We start from the raw sequence: 21,581 nt of genomic DNA, 5'->3' as shown, positions 1-21,581 counted from the left end.
GAATGGAAGAAAGAGGAAACAGAAAAGTATCAGGACACTTACAATGAGGCTCAAGTTATTTGAATCAAGTGTGAGGAAGAAATTTTGCACACTATCTAAGCAGGGTCTTCCAAGATTATGTTAATCTCTCTAGAATATTAGCAGCTCTGCTTTATTCTCCACTGCAAGGATTCTGACCTGAGCCAACATCAACAAAAATTTTGTTCCATCATGGTAACATAACTTATGTGTGTCTTAAATTGCCTGTGAGTTAGGCACACTCATGTGAGAACGGATCATAAAACAAACAAATTTATTCTCTCTTATCATCTGGAATTTGGGCTAACATTTTCTATACAGGCTTATAGAACTCTCTAAAGACCCAGTTTTTGTAGCATAGACCTACAATCTAATAACAGAAAGAACCAAACTAAGATATGAGATTTGAATCATTAGGTTTCATTGGCTGAAAGTTCATGTATGTAAAATTGTTTCCAACGGAATATTCAGGGAGTTACACAAAGTGCTTAGAGCAGATTGTATTTTGAAGAAAGAGAACTAAGTGCAGACACAATTAATGTCCCACAGACTGGACACATTTAAATATGGTAAGGAAGGTCCAACACAGTGTGGGTGCATTTACGTCAACCAAGCATTAGCAACATTTTTGTTACTCTCTGGTTCAGAAGGAAGAAATGATGTTTGATGGAGTCTGGGCTTCAGGAGTTGAGCTGGTATCTGCTGAGCACACAGAGCACAAGATAGCGAGAATGGGATAACCCACGTCTTACTAAAGAACATGATAATACAGAAACTTACATCACTGTTACTTTCTGCCCTAAACATGAACAGCTCTCAAGAGACAGTCACAAAGCCAAGCAACTGCCAATGGTGATTGTCATAATCTCCAAGACCCTCCTCATTCTGCCCAACTGTAGACCCAATGTTTTAGTTAACAACAGCACCCTTCATACACAGAATATGGAGTTTGATGGCACTGTAAAAATATTTGTTTCTGTGTACTTTTGCTGTATTGCTAGAACTCCTTGGAAGAATATGGAAGTTAAAAAGCATTGCTGCACTTGAGCATGATATTTTGTTTAATGTTATGTTTTGGTTTCCCTCAAGAGGCAAAAACTTCCACTTCCTGAATATGTATTTCTGTCAAGATATCACAATCATTACACAAGAGGGGAAAGTTTGAAACTATAAGAAGGAATGTGTGCTGAATCCACAGGTCAGTCTCCAGTTTCATGTATCATGATCTGTGTCAGATCTGCGGGTCATAACTCACTGTACTCCACATATAATATAGCATTGAAACAGAAATCCCAAGTAGTGTAAAATACAGTAGGAGAAATGAGTAGAAGTGGATTTTAGAAAGTTGCATCACAGATAACCTGCACTACATGAGAGTTGAAAGGTTCAACCATGTTTCTTTTTTGTATTTTTTTTTATTGAAAAAAAATTCCTACCTCCTCCCAGCCTCTCATTTCCCTCCCCCTCCTCCCATTCCTCTCCCCCCCCATTCCTCTCCCCCTCCCTCTCCAGTCCTAAGAGCAGTCAAGGTTCCCTGCCCTGTGGGAAGTCCAAGGTCCTCCCCCCTCCATCCAGGTCTAGGAAGGTGAACATCCAAACTGGCTAGGTTCCCACAAAGCCAGAACATGCAGTAGGATCAAAACCCAGTGCCATTGTCCTTGGCTTCTCATCAGCCCTCATTGTCCACCATATTCATATAGTTCGGTTTTATCCCATGCTTTTTCAGTCCCAGTCCAGCTGGCCTTGGTGAGCTCCCAATAAATCAGCCCCACTGTCTCAGTGGGTGGGTGCACCCCTCGTGGTCCTGACTTCCTTGCTCATGTTCTCCCTCCTCAATGGGACCTTGGAGCACCGGAATGAGCTCAACCATGTTTCTGAGACATCTTACTCTTTCGTTGTGGCCACTGTTGCCTACTTATTAAAGTCTATAAGGCAGAACCTATATAGGAAAATTTGAACAAATATATGGAGATTGTAACTGTGCTAGATTGATGGGTTTTTTTTGTAGATAATGGTGTTTTCCTTATGAAATGATCCTTCTGCCTGAGGAAACTGTTGGTAATAATGTCTAGTTTTAAAGTCCCTTTACTAAATTAGCTACATGACCCAACATTCAATCAGATAAACTACGCATATGCTTAATTGGAAATCATTCCTTTTACAGTGAGCTAAACATATTACACCAATATGCAATCTTGTTTATATGGAGACTTTTCTAAATTCCTTTCAACCAGACACACTAAAATATCTAACATTATGAAGAGTTGTAAGCATATGATAGTAATGTAGTGATATTAGTCAATAAAATCAAAATACTATCTCATGTTTGCAGTCCAGATTCCTAAGGTAGGACATATGAGCTCCACTGTGTAGGAATAATGAAAGCTTAAATTTCCATAGCTTTTACCTTCTGTGACTGCAGCCAGAATAAAGATTATATATATATCTTTAATGTAGTGCCTCACAAGCACATACAACAATGGTGAAACTATTATGGTCATTTGAAATAGTCTGGAAAATTCATAAACTATTAAACTCTTTTCTCATACTGTCTTCAGAAATGCATTTAGATTATAGTATTTGAAGACTATAGATGACTGTCAGTGATATATAATAGATTTCTATAATGTTCTTTAATGTGACATTTCTGGCAATGTAATGACTATTTCCTCTCTGTGTAAACTAATGTAAACAAATGCAAAGTTTGTGATATTTTGAAAAAAACTGAGAATAAATGAACAAATTCTCATGTGAGCACTATAAGAAATTACTGAATAATGGAGTGGATTTGAAATAATAGGTTTTAAAACACACACACGTGTGTATGCGTGTGTACATTTCTTATATATTTTCTTAAATACAGGGAGAATAATTATGTGTTAAAGCTAGTTGCTCAGACAAATCTTTACAAAAAAGTATAGAAGTAGATTGGATGGTACCTTGGAAACCTTTTTTCAGCCTTACGGTTACAGAACATGTTTATTCACTATTGAATAATTAAATATATTATAATAAACAGTTACTATACATAATAGTCATAAATGGACTTGGTGAGCGTGGCTCTCTTTTCATGTTCCTCAACAATTAGGAGACACTCAGTTTTCTTCAGGCATTTTTGAATATGATCATGACTACTTTGTTTTTCTCACTTATTCCAGCTGTACTCCCTACAACTTCTCCCAATCCCTCTACTCTGAAGAAGGTGGGCTAATACCCAAGTCTCTTGAAGAAATTCATTTATTATTATGCTCATGAGAATACACCAGCCTCAGGCTACAAAGCCTCCAAGTCATTCCCTGAGCATCTATCAGTGTGATGTAAAAGATAGAGATCTATACCTGGGGGAAGAGGTAAGAGCATAGAAACTGGAGTCGTTATAACTTGCTTTCTCTATGTGAAGGTTGTTAAACTAGTGTTGTCAATATACCAGGGCAAGAACCCAGCTCAAATTAGAAAGAACATGATTAAAACAAGTACTTTGCATATTTTAAATGTTCCCAAGTCATACACATAGAGAATGTGAAGTCATTGATTAACCATCATGGATGACATTGAAAATTAATATATACTTTATCTAAAGTGTGCCGTAAAATCTTTAATGCAGCTCCAAATTCCTGAACAGAAAATTATATATCACATTCAGTAAACATAGTTACCACTGAGTATATATACTGGAGTAAGAAAGGGTCCCTCTAATATTTCAAAATAGCAAATGTTTTCAGGCCATTGAACTCTTTAGAAGTTTAGACTTTAAATTTGATCCCAAATATGAAAATTTTCACCACACTGTGCACTCCTAATTTCAGTGTGAGCCTCTAATAATTTTTTTTTTCATGCAGTGTTGGCTATTAGTAGCAGGCCATCAATGTAGTAGAACATGCAATAGAAATATGTGTGTGTGTGTGTGTGTGTGTATAAATCATACACACAGATAGGTTTAAATGTGTGTATATACATATATATATATATATATGGTTCTATATATATATATAGAGAGAGAGAGTTAGACCCATTATTTCTAGTGTTGCTGAGGTGATTTGCTGCTTTGATTGCCTTATAAACAAAAATGCAGGGGAATACACTTTTTAGAGTCTCAAAGCCATGAAATCCAGGGTTTTTCTTTGTTTTGTGTTCAGGCAATAAAAAACAAATGTCCTGACAGGCCTTTGTCAGTAATGCTGGTTTCAGGGATTTATCTGAGACTGTCAGTCAGTACTCAGAAGGCATTAGTCCAGATGGGAGGGAATTTACTAATACATCATGTCATGAGAATGCTATTTACTAGAGGACTATTTAAGGTTGCAAACTCCATCTACATTAATAAGTTATAACTTGAAAATTGCCCAGTATTGCAAAGCAATTTGTTTTAACTGATATGCATTTGAAAATTACAAAAAAAAAGATCTTTCCCGAATCTTAGTTTATCTGCTACTAGAAAATTCCATTTCCTGTGGACTCCAAGCTACATTAAATAAATCTGAAAGATACGTTCACTAAGCAGACATGTGGTTTCTCAACAGCTGATATCCTTAGATATATATGTTCTTAGTTCAAGCACTAATCTCTCTAAATGAACAAAACTATATTAGATTAGTATGTTAATATTACATAAAATACCAACAATACAACAACACATTCTGAATATCTAATCATGTTCATTGAACTGTTATTATCTAGAAGATATATATATATATATGTATATATATTTATAAAAATAGGTAATATCCCTAAAATATTTTTGCTGGGTTACAATTCTTCTTGCTTAGAAGTTTAATCACACTGCTATGATATAAGTATGAAATGTCTATTTAGGAAAAGATAATTAGAGAATATTCAAAAGTGGTACAAATATATAGGAAGAGATACCTGTATGGGTGACAAGCAACAAAGCACAGGTACTAATGATTGGTTACTTTTGAAAAGGGGCCTGGAAGTGTAAATAAAATATATATGACCTGAAACATTCATATAGATGAATACATTGTATTTTTTCTTCCTAGCATCCAAGTTATTTTTTGTATTTTTTCTGGTTTTTTTTGGCAGCAGTTATTCACTGTTTCAAGGATTATTGCATGACATTGACACAGAAACTCTACTACATGTTCTTACAGAGCATTGGAAGAGAAGCAATGTCTTCCACCCCTCATTGGGACCCATGTTCTGGGCTTGTGCTTTTTTTGGAGGAGTCTTTGATCCACAGCAGGTCTCAGAGGCTTGTCTCCCGAAGAAACATCGTGCCAATATTGTAGGAAACCTTTTTTACTCTTGTTGAAGACAGAGAAGGCTTTGGCGGCTTTGGACCCGTCCTTACCTCCAGGAAATAGCAGACCCCAGGGATTTCCTTTGGAAAGTTGTCTGGAAGTTCTTCACGGGAACGAGGAATAAATATGAAACTGTCTTCTCGCTTTAATAGTCTGAAAAAATGTAAATAAAAAACAATGACATCTTGAAATTTGCAGGCAAATGGATGGAACAAGGAAAAACATCCTGACTGAGATAACCCAGGCCCAAAAAAACAGGCATGGTATGTATTCACTCATAATTGGCTATAAACTAAAGGATAACCAACCTACAATCCACAATCACAGAGAAACTAGGCTAAAGGGGGGACCCTAAGAGAGGCACCTATGGAGGACACAGGAAGAAAAGTAGTTAAGCTCTCCTGGGGAAACTGAGAGGAGGGTAGAAGGGAAAGGAAGGGGAATTTGAACATGAGGGATCAAGAAGACTGAGTTGGGAGAGAGACAAGAGGGGGAGAGCAATGAAAAAGAGATATTGATAGAGAGAGTCATTATGGGGTTAAAGAGAAATCTGCTGTTAGAAAAATTCTCAAGAATCCACAAGAATAACCCCAGCTAAGACTCCTAGCAATAGTCGAGAGGGTGCCTGAAAGGGCCTTCCCCTATAATCAGATTAGTGGCTACCCTAATTGTCATCACAGAACCTACATTCAGTAACTGATGGAAGCAGAAGCAGTGACTCACAGTCAAGATCTGGGTTGAGCTCTGGGAGGTCAGTTGAAGAGAGGGAGGAGGGATTATATGAACAAGGGAGTCAAGAGCATGACGGGGAAAATCACAAAGTCAGCTGACAAGGGCCACTGGAAGGTCAGGGACTATGGACTGCCTGCTGGGCAATTTGCACAGGAACAAATTAGACCCTCTGAATGTGGGTGACAGTTTTGTGACTTGATCTGTTGTGGTCCATGGCAGTCACACTAAGACCTATCCCAGGTGCTTTAATTGGCTTTTTGGAGCCAATTTTTCCTTATAGTGGGATACACTGCTTAGCTTTGATAAGGAGTGGCTTGGTCCTGTCTCAAGTTGTTGTCCCAGACCTTGTTGGCTCCAAAAAAGGAGGCCTTACCCCATCTGAGAAGTGGATGAGGGAAGGGAAGGAGGGAGGTGGGGATTGGAAAAAGGAGTGGGAGGGGGAACTGGTTTGGTATGCAAAATGAAAAGCAATTTTTTAAAATAAAAACACACACAAAAAAGAAAAGAATGTAAAGAATGTGAGTGAAACAGCAGGAGAAATAGACCAAATGAATAGAAATTCTGAAGTTTAGGAAGCTTATCTCCAGCTATATTAAATCTAAGACCTTATACCTTTGAAAAGACATGTCTGAAACAAGAATCCAAGTATTAGGAAGTGTTTTCACATGGGACTGATTGCTCCACATTATATCAATACTATAAAAGCCTCCTTATGGTATTTAAAAATATTTCTTCAAATCTAACTTTTTTCCTAAAGAGCAGTATTTGAAAAATATTTGTTCAAATTTGATTTTACAAATTTTAATTTTTTTCTAAAGAAAAGCATTTGAAAATGCAAAACATGGCCGGGTGGTAGTGGCGCAAGCTTTAATCTCAGCACTTGTGAGGCAGAGGCAGGCGGATCTCTCTGAGTTCGAGACCATCTAGTCTACAAGAGCTAGTTCCAGGATAGACCCCAAAGCTACAGAGAAACCCTGTCTCTACCCCCTGCCCCCAAAAGAAAAGAAATGCAAAACATGTGCTTTATTTCAAATGTGTAGGACCTAGTGTTTCTGTTTTTTGAAAATCTGCCTGAAGTCGAGAGTTCTATTTTTCTATTTTGAGCTTTCAATAAGATTTGAGAATGTGTCTTGTGTGTCTGACACATAAAGTATGCAGCTTTGGCAAAATAATGACTCAAAGTGTCCATAATATTTGGTAACTGATTTTTAGGAAGATAATCATTGCCAATCAAATATCTCCAAATGTATTTCCCATCACACCCAGAGACTTGTTTTCAGAGCAGAAGCACTGCAGGAGATTAATTTTTCATACTTGTTGAATTCCATGAAAAGTTCTGTTTTATAATCATGTCTGAAAACACTATCCAGCTGTTCAATTTAATTAAACAATTCTTTACAAATGCTTGATATTGTTCAAGTAACCCTTCCCACATTCCTGTGAATACAGTCTAAGCACTTTGGTAAATATAAATAAAAAAGAAACTTAATAAGAAGGAAAAACCCTCTACAGTTAATCAAAAGCACACTATAGTGAAACAGAATAAATGTTATTAGAAAACTTGATACCAAAAAAAAATTAAAGAAATCCCAGAAGGGAAAAAGGTAAAAAGTGTTCTATAAAGGATTTTGTAGACAAGAGGTTATTTTAAGAGGTGAAGAAGTTAATTCAGTGACTATGGACAATTGGTCTGAAGGTCAGAAACTAGATTGTGAGCCAGATAAATGAGTTTTAGGACATTTGGCAGATAGCATGACAGAATATGGTGGGAATGAGAGTTAGTGCTATGATCATAGATTAGGACACATTTCAGAAACAATAAACAGAGTTTCGATTTTATTTGAAAAATACTATGGCAGTAAAGTCATCACCTTTTCAAAAAGACTATACATCTTCATAAATCAGGTCAGTGTCACTACAGCTCCAGGATATTATGTAGGAAATGAAAGGAGAGGAATCATTTTCAAATTTCTCTATCAGCTAAAATTATTATTTAAAAGTGACCATCAGCAATACTAATAATTATTACATTGAGAGAAACCTGTTGATATTGTCATGATCCATAGTTGTAGCATTTTGCTGTGAAAGGAAAAAAATACATTTTGGTTATGCCTTAAAATATAATGCCATGGTTCTATTCATTTGGGAAGTGAGGCTCATTCTAAGTTTTTAAAATTCTGTAAATAGCCTATCATATTTGCTTCATAGGTAAAATAAAGGCAAAGATAAACATATACCTATCTGCTAAGTTTATGGTATGTGGAAGACAGTTCAGAAGTAGTGATTTGCTCAAGGAATAAGCACGGGTAGTGCAGCCTGTTAACTCTGAGTAAAGCTCATTTGGACTAAAACTACCAAGACTAACTTGCAAATAATTAAAATAATTCTCCATCACAAAGTAATCAAAGTGAGGTACAGCATGGTGTCAATAATGACAATCAGAATATTGCTTACTTCCATTGTATTTACATAGATGTTTATTTATTTATAAGTAATATCTGATCAATATGTCATAAATAACACATTTTTAAAATCTGTAACTAATTGTCTAGTTTAGCAGTGAATTCCCAAATGATTTTACTAAGCTCAAATGAAGCAGGCATTGTTATGTGGTATACCACTCGAGGACATAAATCAGTCTAAACTGGTGTACTACGTGTAACAAAGATGGCCTTTGAACACAGAAAAGTGGGGCTACTATGAATAAGCTAATAGAATTAAGAATTAATTAAGAATTAGTCATAGGAACGAAGAAGCAATACCTGCAAATATATGATGTGAGGTATCTGCAATTCAAATAAAATATAAGCATGTATTATGAAAGAGATAAGTATGTAAATGTTAGAATAATAGAAAACCAAAATAAAGTATATTACCAACAAGTGTAACATTTAGCCATAAATTTCATCATTTCAAACTGTCCTTAAAGCCCCAAATCAACAATTAGGGCTTGGGTCTGCTTCTTTTTTTTTTTTTAACTTTTTTTTTTATTGAGAAAAGAAAAAAAAAAACAAATTTCCTCCTCCTCCCAGCCTCCCATTTCCCTCCCCCTCCTCCCACCCTTCTCCCCCTCCTCCCACCCTTCTCCCCCTCCCCCAACTCCTTTCCCCCTCCCTCTCCAGCCCAAAGAGCAGTCAGATTTCCCTGCCCTGTGGTAAGTCCTAGGTCCTCCCCCCTCCGTCCATTTCTAGGAGGGTGAACATCCAAACTGGCTAGGCTCCCACAAGGGGAGAATCGGGGGAGCTTGGGGAAGGGGGAGGATTGGGATGAAGGAAGGTTGGATGGGGGAGCACGGAAGCATGGTTCTTAGTTAAGGGAGCCACCTTAGGGTTGGCAAGAGACTTGAACCTAGAGTGGCTCCCAGATGCCCAAGCCTTGGGTCTGCTTCTTTATCTCATCTATAGTTTTCCCATTGTGCTCTTTATGTTTTGCTGTAACTTCTGTTTTCTGACAGTGAAAAACAAAAATGGGTTATCTGTGAAAGTACGTATAAAGTACTGAAAGAAGAGGGCAGGAGCTGCATCAGATACCAGAACTTTTAAGTAATTTATTGCATTTTGTCTGGTAGGTAACTCTTAACAACACTTTGCTCTCTTAACATTTTAAATAAATCTGATAGGGGCTGGAGAGATGGCTCAGTAGTTAAGAGCATTGCCTGCTCTTCCAAAGGTCCTGAGTTCAATTCCTGGCAACCACATGGTGGCTCACAACCATTTGTAATGATGTCTGGTGTCCTCTCCTGGCCTGCAGACATACAGACAGAATATTGTATACATAATAAATAAATTAATTAATTAATAAAATAAATCTGATGTACTATGTTAGAAATCATAGAGACAACAGTTTTGGGGGATTTTTTCCTTGTCTAAGTAAACACTTTGGTATCAATAAGTGAACACAATTATAAATTGCAAGAACGAAAGCCATGGCACATAAAGTTCCCATGATTCCAGCTCCTATGAGAACCAGGGCTTTGAAGGCTTTGAACATTCTAGATGACCTACTGGGACACCTATGGAGGAGGTCAGTGGAAATGTTTCACACAGTGTGCCTGACCATTGTGATTCATGGTATTAAACAAATGATCAAATGTGTGAATGAGAATTATGATTGTACATTGATCACTGCAAAACCCTGATCTCTTTTGAAATGCTAAGGCCAGGTGCCTGGAAAGGTTATGAAATACTTCCAACCATCTATTTCTTCAGCACCTCAGTCAGATTGAAAGGGAAGGTAATACTCTACATAAATATAAACTTATCCCCAGCTGATTTATAGACAAAGTGGGATTTTCAAAATCTCACATAGTCAGTACTTGGAAACCACACATTCTTGTTTAGCTGCATATCAACATTACTCATATAAACAAGCTTGTTTTGTTTTGCTTTAAGTTGATTTTTGGAATTTGTTGCTGTTATGGGTCAGGATATGATACCCAGACTGCTCCCTCAGTGCTGCTGAAATGACTCTGATTCTACCTCACTCAGATCTTGCTTTCATGTTCTTTCTTCTAACTGCTCCAAGTTTTGTGCTATGTCTTCCTTATATTATCATTTGCAAAAGGATTTAAAGCTTATACTGATGTACATGGTCTAAAAGTAATTTACATTTTAATACAAGACACAGATCATAACTTTTAAAAGAAAAATAGAGCCACAATGCAGAATCTTAGGTACCCTATTATTGTGTATACTACATTCTCCAAATTGTAAGAAACATACCTACCTTACAGCTAGAATGTCCATAGAGTGGAGGAAAGAATTTGTTTTTCATCCTTTATGAATTTCCCCCAACTGTATATTTTTATTCATTTGTTAACAGAAAAAGCCATTGTGACTACATCCTGAGTACACAGCTTATAAAGTTTCAAGACTGTAGAATCAAGAAAAGGGAGCAACTGCACATTTCTCAAGACTGTAAACTTAGAATCTTCCAGTTTTCTGACCAGCGCGGTCAGCAGAAAGTCAGTCATTAGGTGGTAGTAATTGATTTCTGTGAACCAATACCTGTTTACTTCCTATTATATCATGAAACAAGAGCCAACTTAGAAGGACATTAGGAGAAACTTTGATTTTTATTAAAAATGTCATTCTGTAAAACAGTTACTTCATTGTCTGGCTTGACCTCATGGAGAGAAACATGAATCCAGTTCTAAATGGTAATGGAGGCCAGTTAGTACATGGAGATCCCTGGTGTGTAAACTTTTGAAATGTTTGCATGAAGCTTGAAAACCTTTCATTTATTTCAACAAATAGAAAAATCTGTGTAACATACAAGACTAGGAGAAAGAGACATTTCCCAAATGCCTTCTAAAGAAGTAATCAATTTTGTCTATTTACTATGTGGTAGTTAATAGAGAAAATAAAATCTTTAGTGAACTACCAGCTTACTAAAGATTTTAGGGTGAGGTGAATACTAATGATTAAACTGAAGGCCTACACATGTTTAGCAATTTCTGTCATTGAGTTTTTGCCCAAGCCGCACATTTTCTGAGTTAGAATCATACTAGGTAGCCAAGAATGTGCTTGAATTTACATTTTTTTCTTTTAGTTGTTTGAGACAGGCTTTCTCTGTAGCTTTGAAGTCTGCCCTGAAACTAGCTCTTGTAGACCAGGCTGGCTTCGAACTCACAGAGATCTGCCTGCCTTTGCCTCCTAAGTGGTGGGATTAAAGCTGTGTGCCATCATCAGCTGGCTTGAATTTATATCTTTCTAATTCTTCCTTTCTACTGATTGGTTTATCAGTCAGCAACATCATGCCTGGCCATAACTGTGGGAGACTTGAAAGTCAAAGTAAAAGGCAGTAGAAGGAGTACAGCTGGCATAGCTGAGAACTAGAAAGAATATATGGACAATGACATTTAGTCTTTAATCGAAATATATCTGCTTCATTCTACCTTCTACTTGATCAGTTAGATTAGATATTGAATCCTTGAATAGAAATTATTCTCCCTTTAATATATTTAACTGTTCAAAAGTCAGATGTTACTTTCTTTATTAATCCAGTAGAGATGAGCATTCTTCTGGACATTCTCATCTTCATTTTCTGTTTCAGTATTATGGAAATTAATAATTACATGTCTCTAAAGAACAGGGCTCACTAGTGGGCACTTTTGAAGGTTTTGACATAGCAGGATACACTTTTGGTTTGCAAACTCTTTTGTTTGTTCTTTCATTATTTCTTGACCTTTTTCTCCATGTTTCCCTTTTGTGGGTTTCTGCTTAGTAAGACATTAGACTAGATAAATAAATTCTTATTTGTTTTTCTTCCTTTATAATTAATTTCCCATTTGTTAATTGTATTTTTGAAAGATTGCCTACATCACTGCCTAGTGTGAAATTTAACATATTTTATTTATTTTCCAGTGCATTATTCTTACATGGTTATTTCATTTTTAGTTATGCTGTATTTTAATATCTTTAAACCTATGAGAATATTAATCATTTTAAACAAAATATTCTTTTATAATATTTGTCCTCTGTTTGATTTTTTTTAACAGTATCTCACTATTTCGTCTGATCGCCTTGGCTGGACTGCTCTGTAGACAAGGCTGGTTTTGTAATCTCAGCAGTCTGCTAACTGAATAATAGGATTATAGCTACCACACTTGCCTGAAAATCATCCACTTTTTTAAGTGTTTGGTGAGGTTTTATTATCATATTTTCCTTTAATTTTTCAGGAAATAATTTTTTTCATACAATAGATTCTGATCAGAGTTTCCCTTTTCCACAACTCCTCCCAGATGCTTCTCACCTCATCACCCACCCAAGTTGATGTCTTCTTTCTTACAGAGCCTGTACAGGCTCAAGTTAGCTCCCATCCCTAACAAAAAAGCTCTCTGATTGGCATCCTTTTGCAAATGGTAAATTAGTTTTCTTCAATGGAGTCTTCCTGGGAATATTAGCCACATTTAGGGTACACCACATGCCCAGCAGTAGTTGGCCAATACAAAATTAACTCAATGGTATTTTTGTAGTCTTTTTGTCTTGTATTGCCTAGTTAGGGCATTTTTTTGTCTTACTGGTTTTTTGTCAGGGATCATTGTCCTGAAGATGATAGCAGGGACCATTGTCCTAAGGATGTTTGCAGAGAGCCCCACATCCCAGCTATCTTGAGAACTGTTTGTTAACGGAACCACAAAAGGAATGTTTCCGCTTACACCAGGTGTGCTGACTGGGTGACCTTTGCTACCCCCAAACCCCCACCCCAAGCCAAGTTTCTCATTCAAGGGCTATATAAGCTGTAACCATTACCCTAATAAACGGAGACCTTGACAATTGAATTCTGCTTGGTCTCCTTCTTTTCTCTCGCCCATGATTCATACAGGTAGAACCTCTTCAGACCCTGAGTTTCCATAATTTTTTATAAACTAGTTTTTATAGTAGTCATTCTTTCTTCCAAGTGTGTATTGGTCCTTTCTTTCAAGTCAAAGCTATTAAAAAATAGTGTTCATGTTTTTTCCTAAGAAATGGTTGAGTGAATAAACCAAGCATTTTCTAAAAACAAATCTCATAGACAAACTCACTACCTACTTCCCCATAGTGCTTGTACTTGCTGTAACTCTGTATTTTTACTAGAATTGTACTTCTTTGTAAGTAAATGATTACACTTCAGGAAAATATAAGGATAAGCACAGGTATTTCAAATTAATGATTTACCTCTATATCTTTTCTATAAGGAGTATTTGTGGAGTCATTACTATGACATCAAGCATTCAGAGACTAGGAGTTAAACAGACTCCCTGGTAGACAGACAGATAGCAAGAGAGACCATGGCTCCATAATAAAGGTGGCTTCTTCCTCACCCTGCTTCTTGTGACAAAATCTTGGCTTTATATATTTGTTTGTTCTATCACCAGTAGGCCTCCTGTTTATGGATTGGTTCAACAAGTTCAAGATCTGCTCAGGACAGGAAGCACAACAGTTCTGGGCTCTTCAACCACAGTAAAATTCTTCAAACTGACCACTAAAAATTAGAGAAGGAAAACCTCTATGAAGACTTTAAAATTCCCAGCCCTCAGGGAGAGACTTTTTCTTTCTTTTCACCTCTTCCCTCTGTAAAGCAGAGGGCCTTTTTTCTCTGTGTCACTGCTGCCAATGTGTGGTATCTCGTCCCAATAAGCACCTTTCTTCAACTGTTGACTCTCTCTGTGGTGCTTGAGGTTTCTGTGCTGCCACATGTTGCCCTTGGACATTTTCTCTACCTTTTACTTTTTAACTGGCACACAACAACAACAACAACAAACTCAATCTTGTCACATAGAGTGTATCACTATGTCTTAGAGTTTCATGGAAGAATGAAAATTTTTTAAATGTAAATTTTAAAAGGAAAAGGGTATCCTTAAGTTTCTAAGTGTTCTGAAAATCCCCAAATTTTCCTATTTAATTTTTTTTCTACTTGAGTGGAAGAGAAGAAATTGTACTCTGTATTTTCCTTTGTGCTTTACAATTCCAAGACCCTATGCAGTTTAAAGATATGTCCAAAGACACTTTAATTATCAAGTCAGCTAGACAGCCTGAAATCCTTTGAAACAAAATGATTCCTTTTCTGGAAATAACTTTCTTGTCTACACAAAGAAAGTAAAAATCTAGCTTACCTTAAGATAAAGCATAAGAAACATGCTTATTATAGGTTTAAAAATAGTTACTAGCATGCTTAATTGTTTGGGGGAGCTGTTAAAAGATTACCAATTAGTGAGTTCTAAATCTCAGGCTTACTAATGTGCAAGTTAAAAAATAAAAAATATTCTTCCTAGGTATCCACTGAAAACTATAAAACAGGGATCTTGAGTCATTAATGTGACCTATATCTCATTCTTCTCTATTGCCAGAGGTGAGTTCTGTGGTAACAGGTTTGAATCCAGAGTCTAGTTGGCATGCCTGATGTGGAGAACATATAGCCTGCCATACTCCACATTAGTGGCAACACCAATGCCTCTCCTATTAGAATTCTGAATGTGAAATAGTTAAGAATTTCTAACCCATTGCCTTCTTAGGATATTGCCATTTAAAAACTTAAACAGAGCCGGGCGGTGGTGGCGCACGCCTTTAATCCCAGCACTCGGGAGGCAGAGGCAGGCGGATCTCGGTGAGTTCGAGACCAGCCTGGTCTACAAGAGCTAGTTCCAGGACAGGCTCCAAAACCACAGAGAAACCCTGTCTCGAAAAATAAATAAATAAATAAATAAATAAATAAATAAATAAATAAAAACTTAAACAGTTCATATTTTTATCTGCAGCAAATGCAGAGAAATTTTAAATGCAAAACACTCATTTAAAAGTTTTACACAAAGCAAAATTGAAAACTGGGACAAGATAGCTTATCAGCCTTTGGAAATAAAATGACTGTCTTATGTTTTTTTCATTTTTCTGAACAAATATCTGTTTTTAAACAAGTGTATCATCAAACTAGGTGTCTTTATTAAAAGACAGGAAATGGATGAACTGAAGAAAATTACAAAATTTTAATTTTTAAAATACCCCCCTTCATTTGGTATTTTTCAATTTTGGGTCAGAATTGACTTAGATAATTAAATAATCTTCCCATTCTCTAGTCAACATGATATAGAGTCTAGATTTTTAAAAAGCACAAAAAATGCAGAACTAAGAAAACAAAGAAAGTAAATCATCCTGAGAATATATGTGGAGGTAAAAAATAAATAAATCTAAAGGGCACTTAAAGATCTAAATTAATTTCTTTCATTTTGAAAAATGTCCCTTACAAAATTTTCTAACTTGTTTCTCAGAAATAATAATTTTAGGGAAAAACGTTTCTAGCACCGGCACAAGTGAAAATCAACTAATTGTGCTAATTAAGTCACTCGTGGCTCTCAATTAGAAGAAAAAAGAGAGAACGAGTACAAGAGAGGGAGAGAGATTTCATTTTACTTTATTTCAGAGCTTATTTGTACGTCTAACATTAGTGAAACTTGAGAACTTATATACTAGTTAAAGGGTGCTGCATAAAGCAACAGGCATGTTGGCATTACACCTGCAGATCTGATGAGTTCTTGATGTCTCTAAGAAAAATAACTTTGCCAAACATAAAAAGTGACTTCAGAGTGGCTCCCCTTTAAAATGGGTAACAATGTACCAGTCTCTAAGTTTAACCAGAAATACTAAAAACAAAAGGATTTGTCAGCACACAAAGCGTTACCATGATCCCACATAGTTATCAAAAGAAAAGGTACAATTTAGACTGCCTTCAATGATAAACTCTCCAAAAATGTTATACTTCAAAGAAGTCGGGACCACGAGGGGAGCACCCACCCACTGAGACAGTGGAGCTGATCTATTGGGAGCTCACCAAGGCCAGCTGAACTGTGACTGAAAAAGCATGGGATAAAACTGGACTCTCTGAGCATGGCGAACAATGAGGGCTGATTAGAACCCAAGGACAATGGCACGGGGTTTTGAACCTACGTAATGTGCTGGCTTTGTGGGAGCCTAACCAGTTTGGATGTTCACCTTCCTAGAAATGGACGGAGGGGGGAGGACCTAGGACTTACCACAGGGCAGGGAAATCTGACTGCTCTTTGGGCTGGAGAGGGAGGGGGAGAGGAGTGGGGGGAGGGGGAGAAGGGTGGGAGGAGGGGGAGAAAGGTGGGAGGAGGGGGAGGGAAATGGGAGGCTAGGAGGAGGAGAAAATTTGTTTTTTTTTCTTTTCTCAAAAAAAAAGAAGCTAAAATATGCATTTATACAATATGAAATATAGCTAGACTACTTTTGGAAAGATCTCCTTAATATGATATAATACCAACAAGCCAGTAAAGTGTTATATAAAATCTTGTCACTTATTTTAAGAGATAGTTTGCAGAAATAAAAGAAAATGAGAAATATAAAAAATACAGACACTTGATTTTATGCTAAGATTTGAAATAAGAACTTTAAAAGAGAAAATAATTTCTAACATACTATAGATAATGTCAAAAGATACAGTTTTCCAGGCCCATTCCTAGTGTTGAACATATAATACAGCCCTGCCAGTCAACCTGTTCACCTTTATTTTATTCCCACTGCTATTAGAAGTGCTCATAACTTCAGGTCTGGAACAATTTGAACACCTTCCTGTAGTAGATCATTGTCCCCGACAATCCTTACCTACTACCTGTGCAAAACTGCTTGATGATTTTATGTTTCCAAGTTCAAAAACCTTCTGCACATTTCTGGTATTATACAATCTTATCTCATAACAATAAATGTTCGATCTTTCAAGAATACATTTAATTTTAAATATTAGACTTATGGAGGAGTTGGTAAGATTATATAGAGCGTTCACCTATATTTTTATTGTTTTTTCTTATAGAACAGTCAACTAAACTAATAATTAATGTTATATTTTATTAAGCAAATAGCTATAAAGACTCAGCTGTCACTATAGTACTCTACAAACTACAAGTCCCACTCTGCCACCAAACCCTCCTATGTCTTCTGCAACCTTGGTGAAACTCTGAAACACAGTCTGCTACTACAATGAGAGAACAAAGAGAGAGGACCAGGAGAGGAACTCTGAAGCACAAATTGTGACTGCACAGAGTGAACCAAGAGAGAGCAATCCAAGAGAGCAGACCAATAAAGCAGGCTAAGAGAGAGAGCAAAGAGAGACCACAATGGCTCTCTGAGACATAGACAGTGACAGTACAGAGCAGACCAAGAACAGTTCCCCAAAACACAGACAGCCACTGCAAGGTTTGGAGCAAGAGGCAAAGACACTGCCATCACCAATTGAAGGAAGAGATGGGTAGGTTCTAAAGCAAAAATTTGTCCAAGAACCTAAAAAGCAACAAGGTAACACCAGAACCCAGTGGCCATACAACAAGAACACTTGATCATGCTAACCTAAAAGAAGCAGAAGAAAGTGATTTTAAATGTAACTTTATAAAGATGATAAAGACCTTTAAAGAAAAAGTAAAATTCCCTTAAGGAAATGGAGGAAAAGATAATTAAAAATTGGAATAACGAAAGAACATTACAAGCTGCAAAAGAAACTAAATTCCTACATAAAGAAAATTGTGAGAGCACACAATAGTGACTAACAGCACTATTAGAACAAAAAGGAGCAGACTCACAAAGAAGTAGTAGAATCAGGAAATAATAAACTGGAGGGCCAAAATCAATAAAATAGGGGAAAATAATACAAAGAATCAATGCAACAAAGACCTGATACTTTGAGAAAATCAACAAGATAGACAAACCTTTATCCAAACTAACTAAAAGACAGAGAAAGAATACCCAAATTAACAAAATATTAATAGAGGGACATAACAACAGATACTGAGAAGTTCCAGAGAATTATTATGTCATACCACTAAAACCTATACTGCACAAAATTGAAAAATGTAAAAGAAATGGATAGTTTTCTGGATAGGTATCACATATCAAAATTAAATCAAGACCAGGTAAATAATTTAAATAGGCCTATAGCCTGCAAGGAAGTAGAAGCAGTTATCAAAAACCTACCAAACAAAAAAGCCCAAGGCCAGACAGTTTCAGAGCAGAATTTTACCAGAACATCAGAAAAGAGCTAATATCTGTACTTCTCAAAGTGTTCCAAATAAAAGAAACAGAAGGAACATTGCCAAACTCTTTTTATGAGGCTACAGTTACCCTGACATCAAAAACACACAAAGACTCAACTGAGAAAAAGAATTACAAACCAATCTCACTCATGAACATAGATGCAAAAATATTCAACAAAATACTGGCAAACCAAATACAAAAACACATCAAAAAATTCATTCACCATGATCAAGTTGGTTTCATCCCAGAGATGCAGGGATGAAAAATCTATGAATGTAATCCACCATATAAGTAAATAAGCTGAAAAAAAAAACATGTGATCATCTCATTAGATGCTGAAAAAGAATTTGACAAAATCCAACACTCCTTCATGATAAAGGTCTTGGAGAGATCAGGTATACAAGGAGCATATCTAAACATAAGAAAAGTGTAGAAGGAGACTGCTTGTTGGTCCCAGCCACTTAGCCCCAAAATAATCACACAGAACCTCTGCCATTCATTCCCTTCCCCAACGTCCCCATGCTCCCATTTTACTCAGGAGATCTTGTCTTTTTAAACTTTCTACTTCCCAAGTAGATTATATCTATGTAAGTCTCTCTTAGTGTCCGCACTGTTGTCTAAGTTCTCTGGGATTTTGGTTTGTAGGCTGGCTTTCCTTGCTTTATGTTTAAAAACCACCTATGAGTGAGTACATATGATAATTGTCTTTCTGTGTCTGGGTTACCTCACACAAAATATTTTTTTCTGGTTCCATTCATTTTCCTGCAAAATTCAAGCTGTCATTATTTTTTTCTGCTGTGTAGTACTCCATTGTGTAAATGTACCATATTTTTCTTATTCATTCTTCAATCAAGGGGCATTTAGGTTGTTTCCAGGTTCTGGCTATGACAAACAAAGCTGCTATGAACATAGTTAAGCACATGTCCTTGTGGCACGATTGAGCATCCTTTGGATATATACTCAAAAGTGGTTTTATTGGGTCTTGAGGAAGGTTGTTTCCTAATTTTCTGAGAAATCACCACACTGACTTCCAAAGGGGTTGTACCGGCTTGCATTCCCACCAGCAATGCAGAAGTGTTCCCTTTCCCCCACAACCTCTCAAGCATAAGTTGTCATCAGTGTTTTTGATCTTGGCCATTCTTACAGGTGTACATTGAAATCTCAGAGTTGTTTTGATTTACATTTCTCTAATGACTAGGGATGTTGAACATTTCCTTAAGCATCTTTTAGCCATTTTAGATTCCTCTTTTGAGAGTTCTCTGTTTAGGTCTATACTCCATGTTTTTATTGGATTATGTGATCTTTTGGTGTCCAATTTCTTGAGTTCTTTGTATATTTTGGAGATCAGACCTCTGTCTGATATGGGGTTAGTGAAGATCTTTTCCCACTTTGTAGGCTGTTGTTTTGTCTTGTTGACCATGCCCTTTGCTTTACAGAAGCTTTTCAGTTTCAGGAGGTACCATTTATTAATTGTTTCTCTCAGTATCTGTGTTGCTGGGGTTATATTTAGAAAGTGCTTCCCTGTGCCAATGTGTTCAAATGTACTTCCCACTTTCTTTTCTATAAGGTTCAATGTGGCTTGCTTTATGTTGAGGTCTTTGATTCATTTAGACTTGAGTTTTGTACATGGTGATAGATATGGGTGTATTTTCATTTTTCTACATGTTGATATCCAGTTATGCCAGCACCACTTGTTAAATAAGCTTTCCTTTTTCCATTTGATATTTTTTGCTTCTTTATCAAATATCAGGTGTTCGAAGATGTGTGGGTCTTCTATTCGGTTCCATTGGTCCTCTCATCTGTTCTTATACCAAACCAGGTTGTTTTCAGTACTGTATATCTGTAGTAGAGTTTGAAGTCAGGGATTGTGATGCCTTCTGAAGTTCTTTTATTGCCCAAGATTATTTTGGCTATCCTGGTTTTTTTTAAGCTGCACAACACCATACCTTAATAAATATCACAAATACACATACCTGGAATAACAAAACTGACCTTAAATTTGTACCAATAAGTCAAGATCCATACCCATGCAAATCTCTATAGAATATCACACTTTAAATATAAGCACATATTTATAAACAATATTTGGGAATGCAAGCATACATTATCCAAAATTCTTCCTGCTGTTTATTGGGCAACGTATTTGGGGGGGAGGGTATTCATAGAAATCTTTCAGGGAATCTTAGTCCATCAAATCATATTAGCAATCTACAGGTTCTCATCCTCTGTGGGAACAAAAGAAGAGCCTCTTTTCCAAAGCAACATATCCTTAGACTCAAATTTTGAATTCAAAATACATTATATATATTTATATATATATATATATGTGTGTGTGTGTATGTATATATGTATATATATATATTTATATATGTTGGTTTAGCTTAGAAGTCCCTAAAATCAAATGTTTTTCTGCAGTCAAAAAATTCATAGATAACACAATAATATACATAATTCAGACTCTCTGTGAATTTTCCATTTTTATGTGGCTTGTTCTTAATCTATTACTTTTTCTACAAGTTTAATATTTATTTTATTATCTTTACTTATTTAATCTATGACTGTCTGTACTATGTCTCTTTAAAGACTTCGTTTTATTTTTTACAAAACTATTTACTTCTTTTTATAACTCTGCACCCTTTTTCTTCTCTCTCTCAAACCTACATACATTTATCCAACACTGTGACCCAATTAGAGGTGTTTTTATGTCTGAATCTGTCCTATTGTGTATCTGTAATTTTTTACTGTCTAGAAGCAGTTCTCACAGACATTGAACAAATAATATCAAACTTCTCATGAAAACCCAAAACAATCCTGTACAATAAAGGAACTTCTGGAGGTATCATCATCTCTGACATTACATACTATTATAGAGCTATAGTAATGAAAACAGCTTAGTATTGGCAGGAAATCTGACAGGTTGACCAATGGAATCAAATCGAAGACTCTGATATTAATCCATACACGTGTGAAGACCTGATTTTTGACAAAGAAGCTAAAATTATACAATGGGAAAAAGAAATCATCTTTAACAAATGGCATTGACAAAATTAGA

The 21,581-nt window shown here is 36.2% G+C and overlaps 1 protein-coding gene across 2 annotated transcripts in view; it reads right to left on the bottom strand.

Annotated features, from left to right (window-relative positions):
* Nucleotides 1–2,427: 2,427 nt before the first annotated feature.
* The window catches only part of Gucy1a2 (guanylate cyclase 1 soluble subunit alpha 2), a 372,788-nt gene continuing 353,634 nt past the window's right edge, over nucleotides 2,428–21,581 (bottom strand). The window contains exon 8 of one of the 2 annotated variants that reach the window (XM_041630148.1): nucleotides 2,428–5,432. In XM_041630148.1, the coding sequence (XP_041486082.1) occupies nucleotides 5,225–5,432 (208 nt within the window). In that variant the 3' untranslated portion in view covers nucleotides 2,428–5,224. Of the gene's footprint in view, nucleotides 5,433–13,921; nucleotides 13,977–21,581 lie in introns of those variants that run through there. The other variant, XM_041630149.1, reaches the window with a different exon arrangement.

This window comes from Microtus oregoni, unplaced genomic scaffold (genome assembly GCF_018167655.1).
Source record: "Microtus oregoni isolate MIOR12 unplaced genomic scaffold, Mior012 000034F_ref0000314, whole genome shotgun sequence".
In the NCBI taxonomy this organism is placed as follows: domain Eukaryota; kingdom Metazoa; phylum Chordata; class Mammalia; order Rodentia; family Cricetidae; genus Microtus; species Microtus oregoni.
Note: the sequence above shows the minus strand (reverse complement) of the source record. Positions and strands in the feature narration are given on the sequence as shown.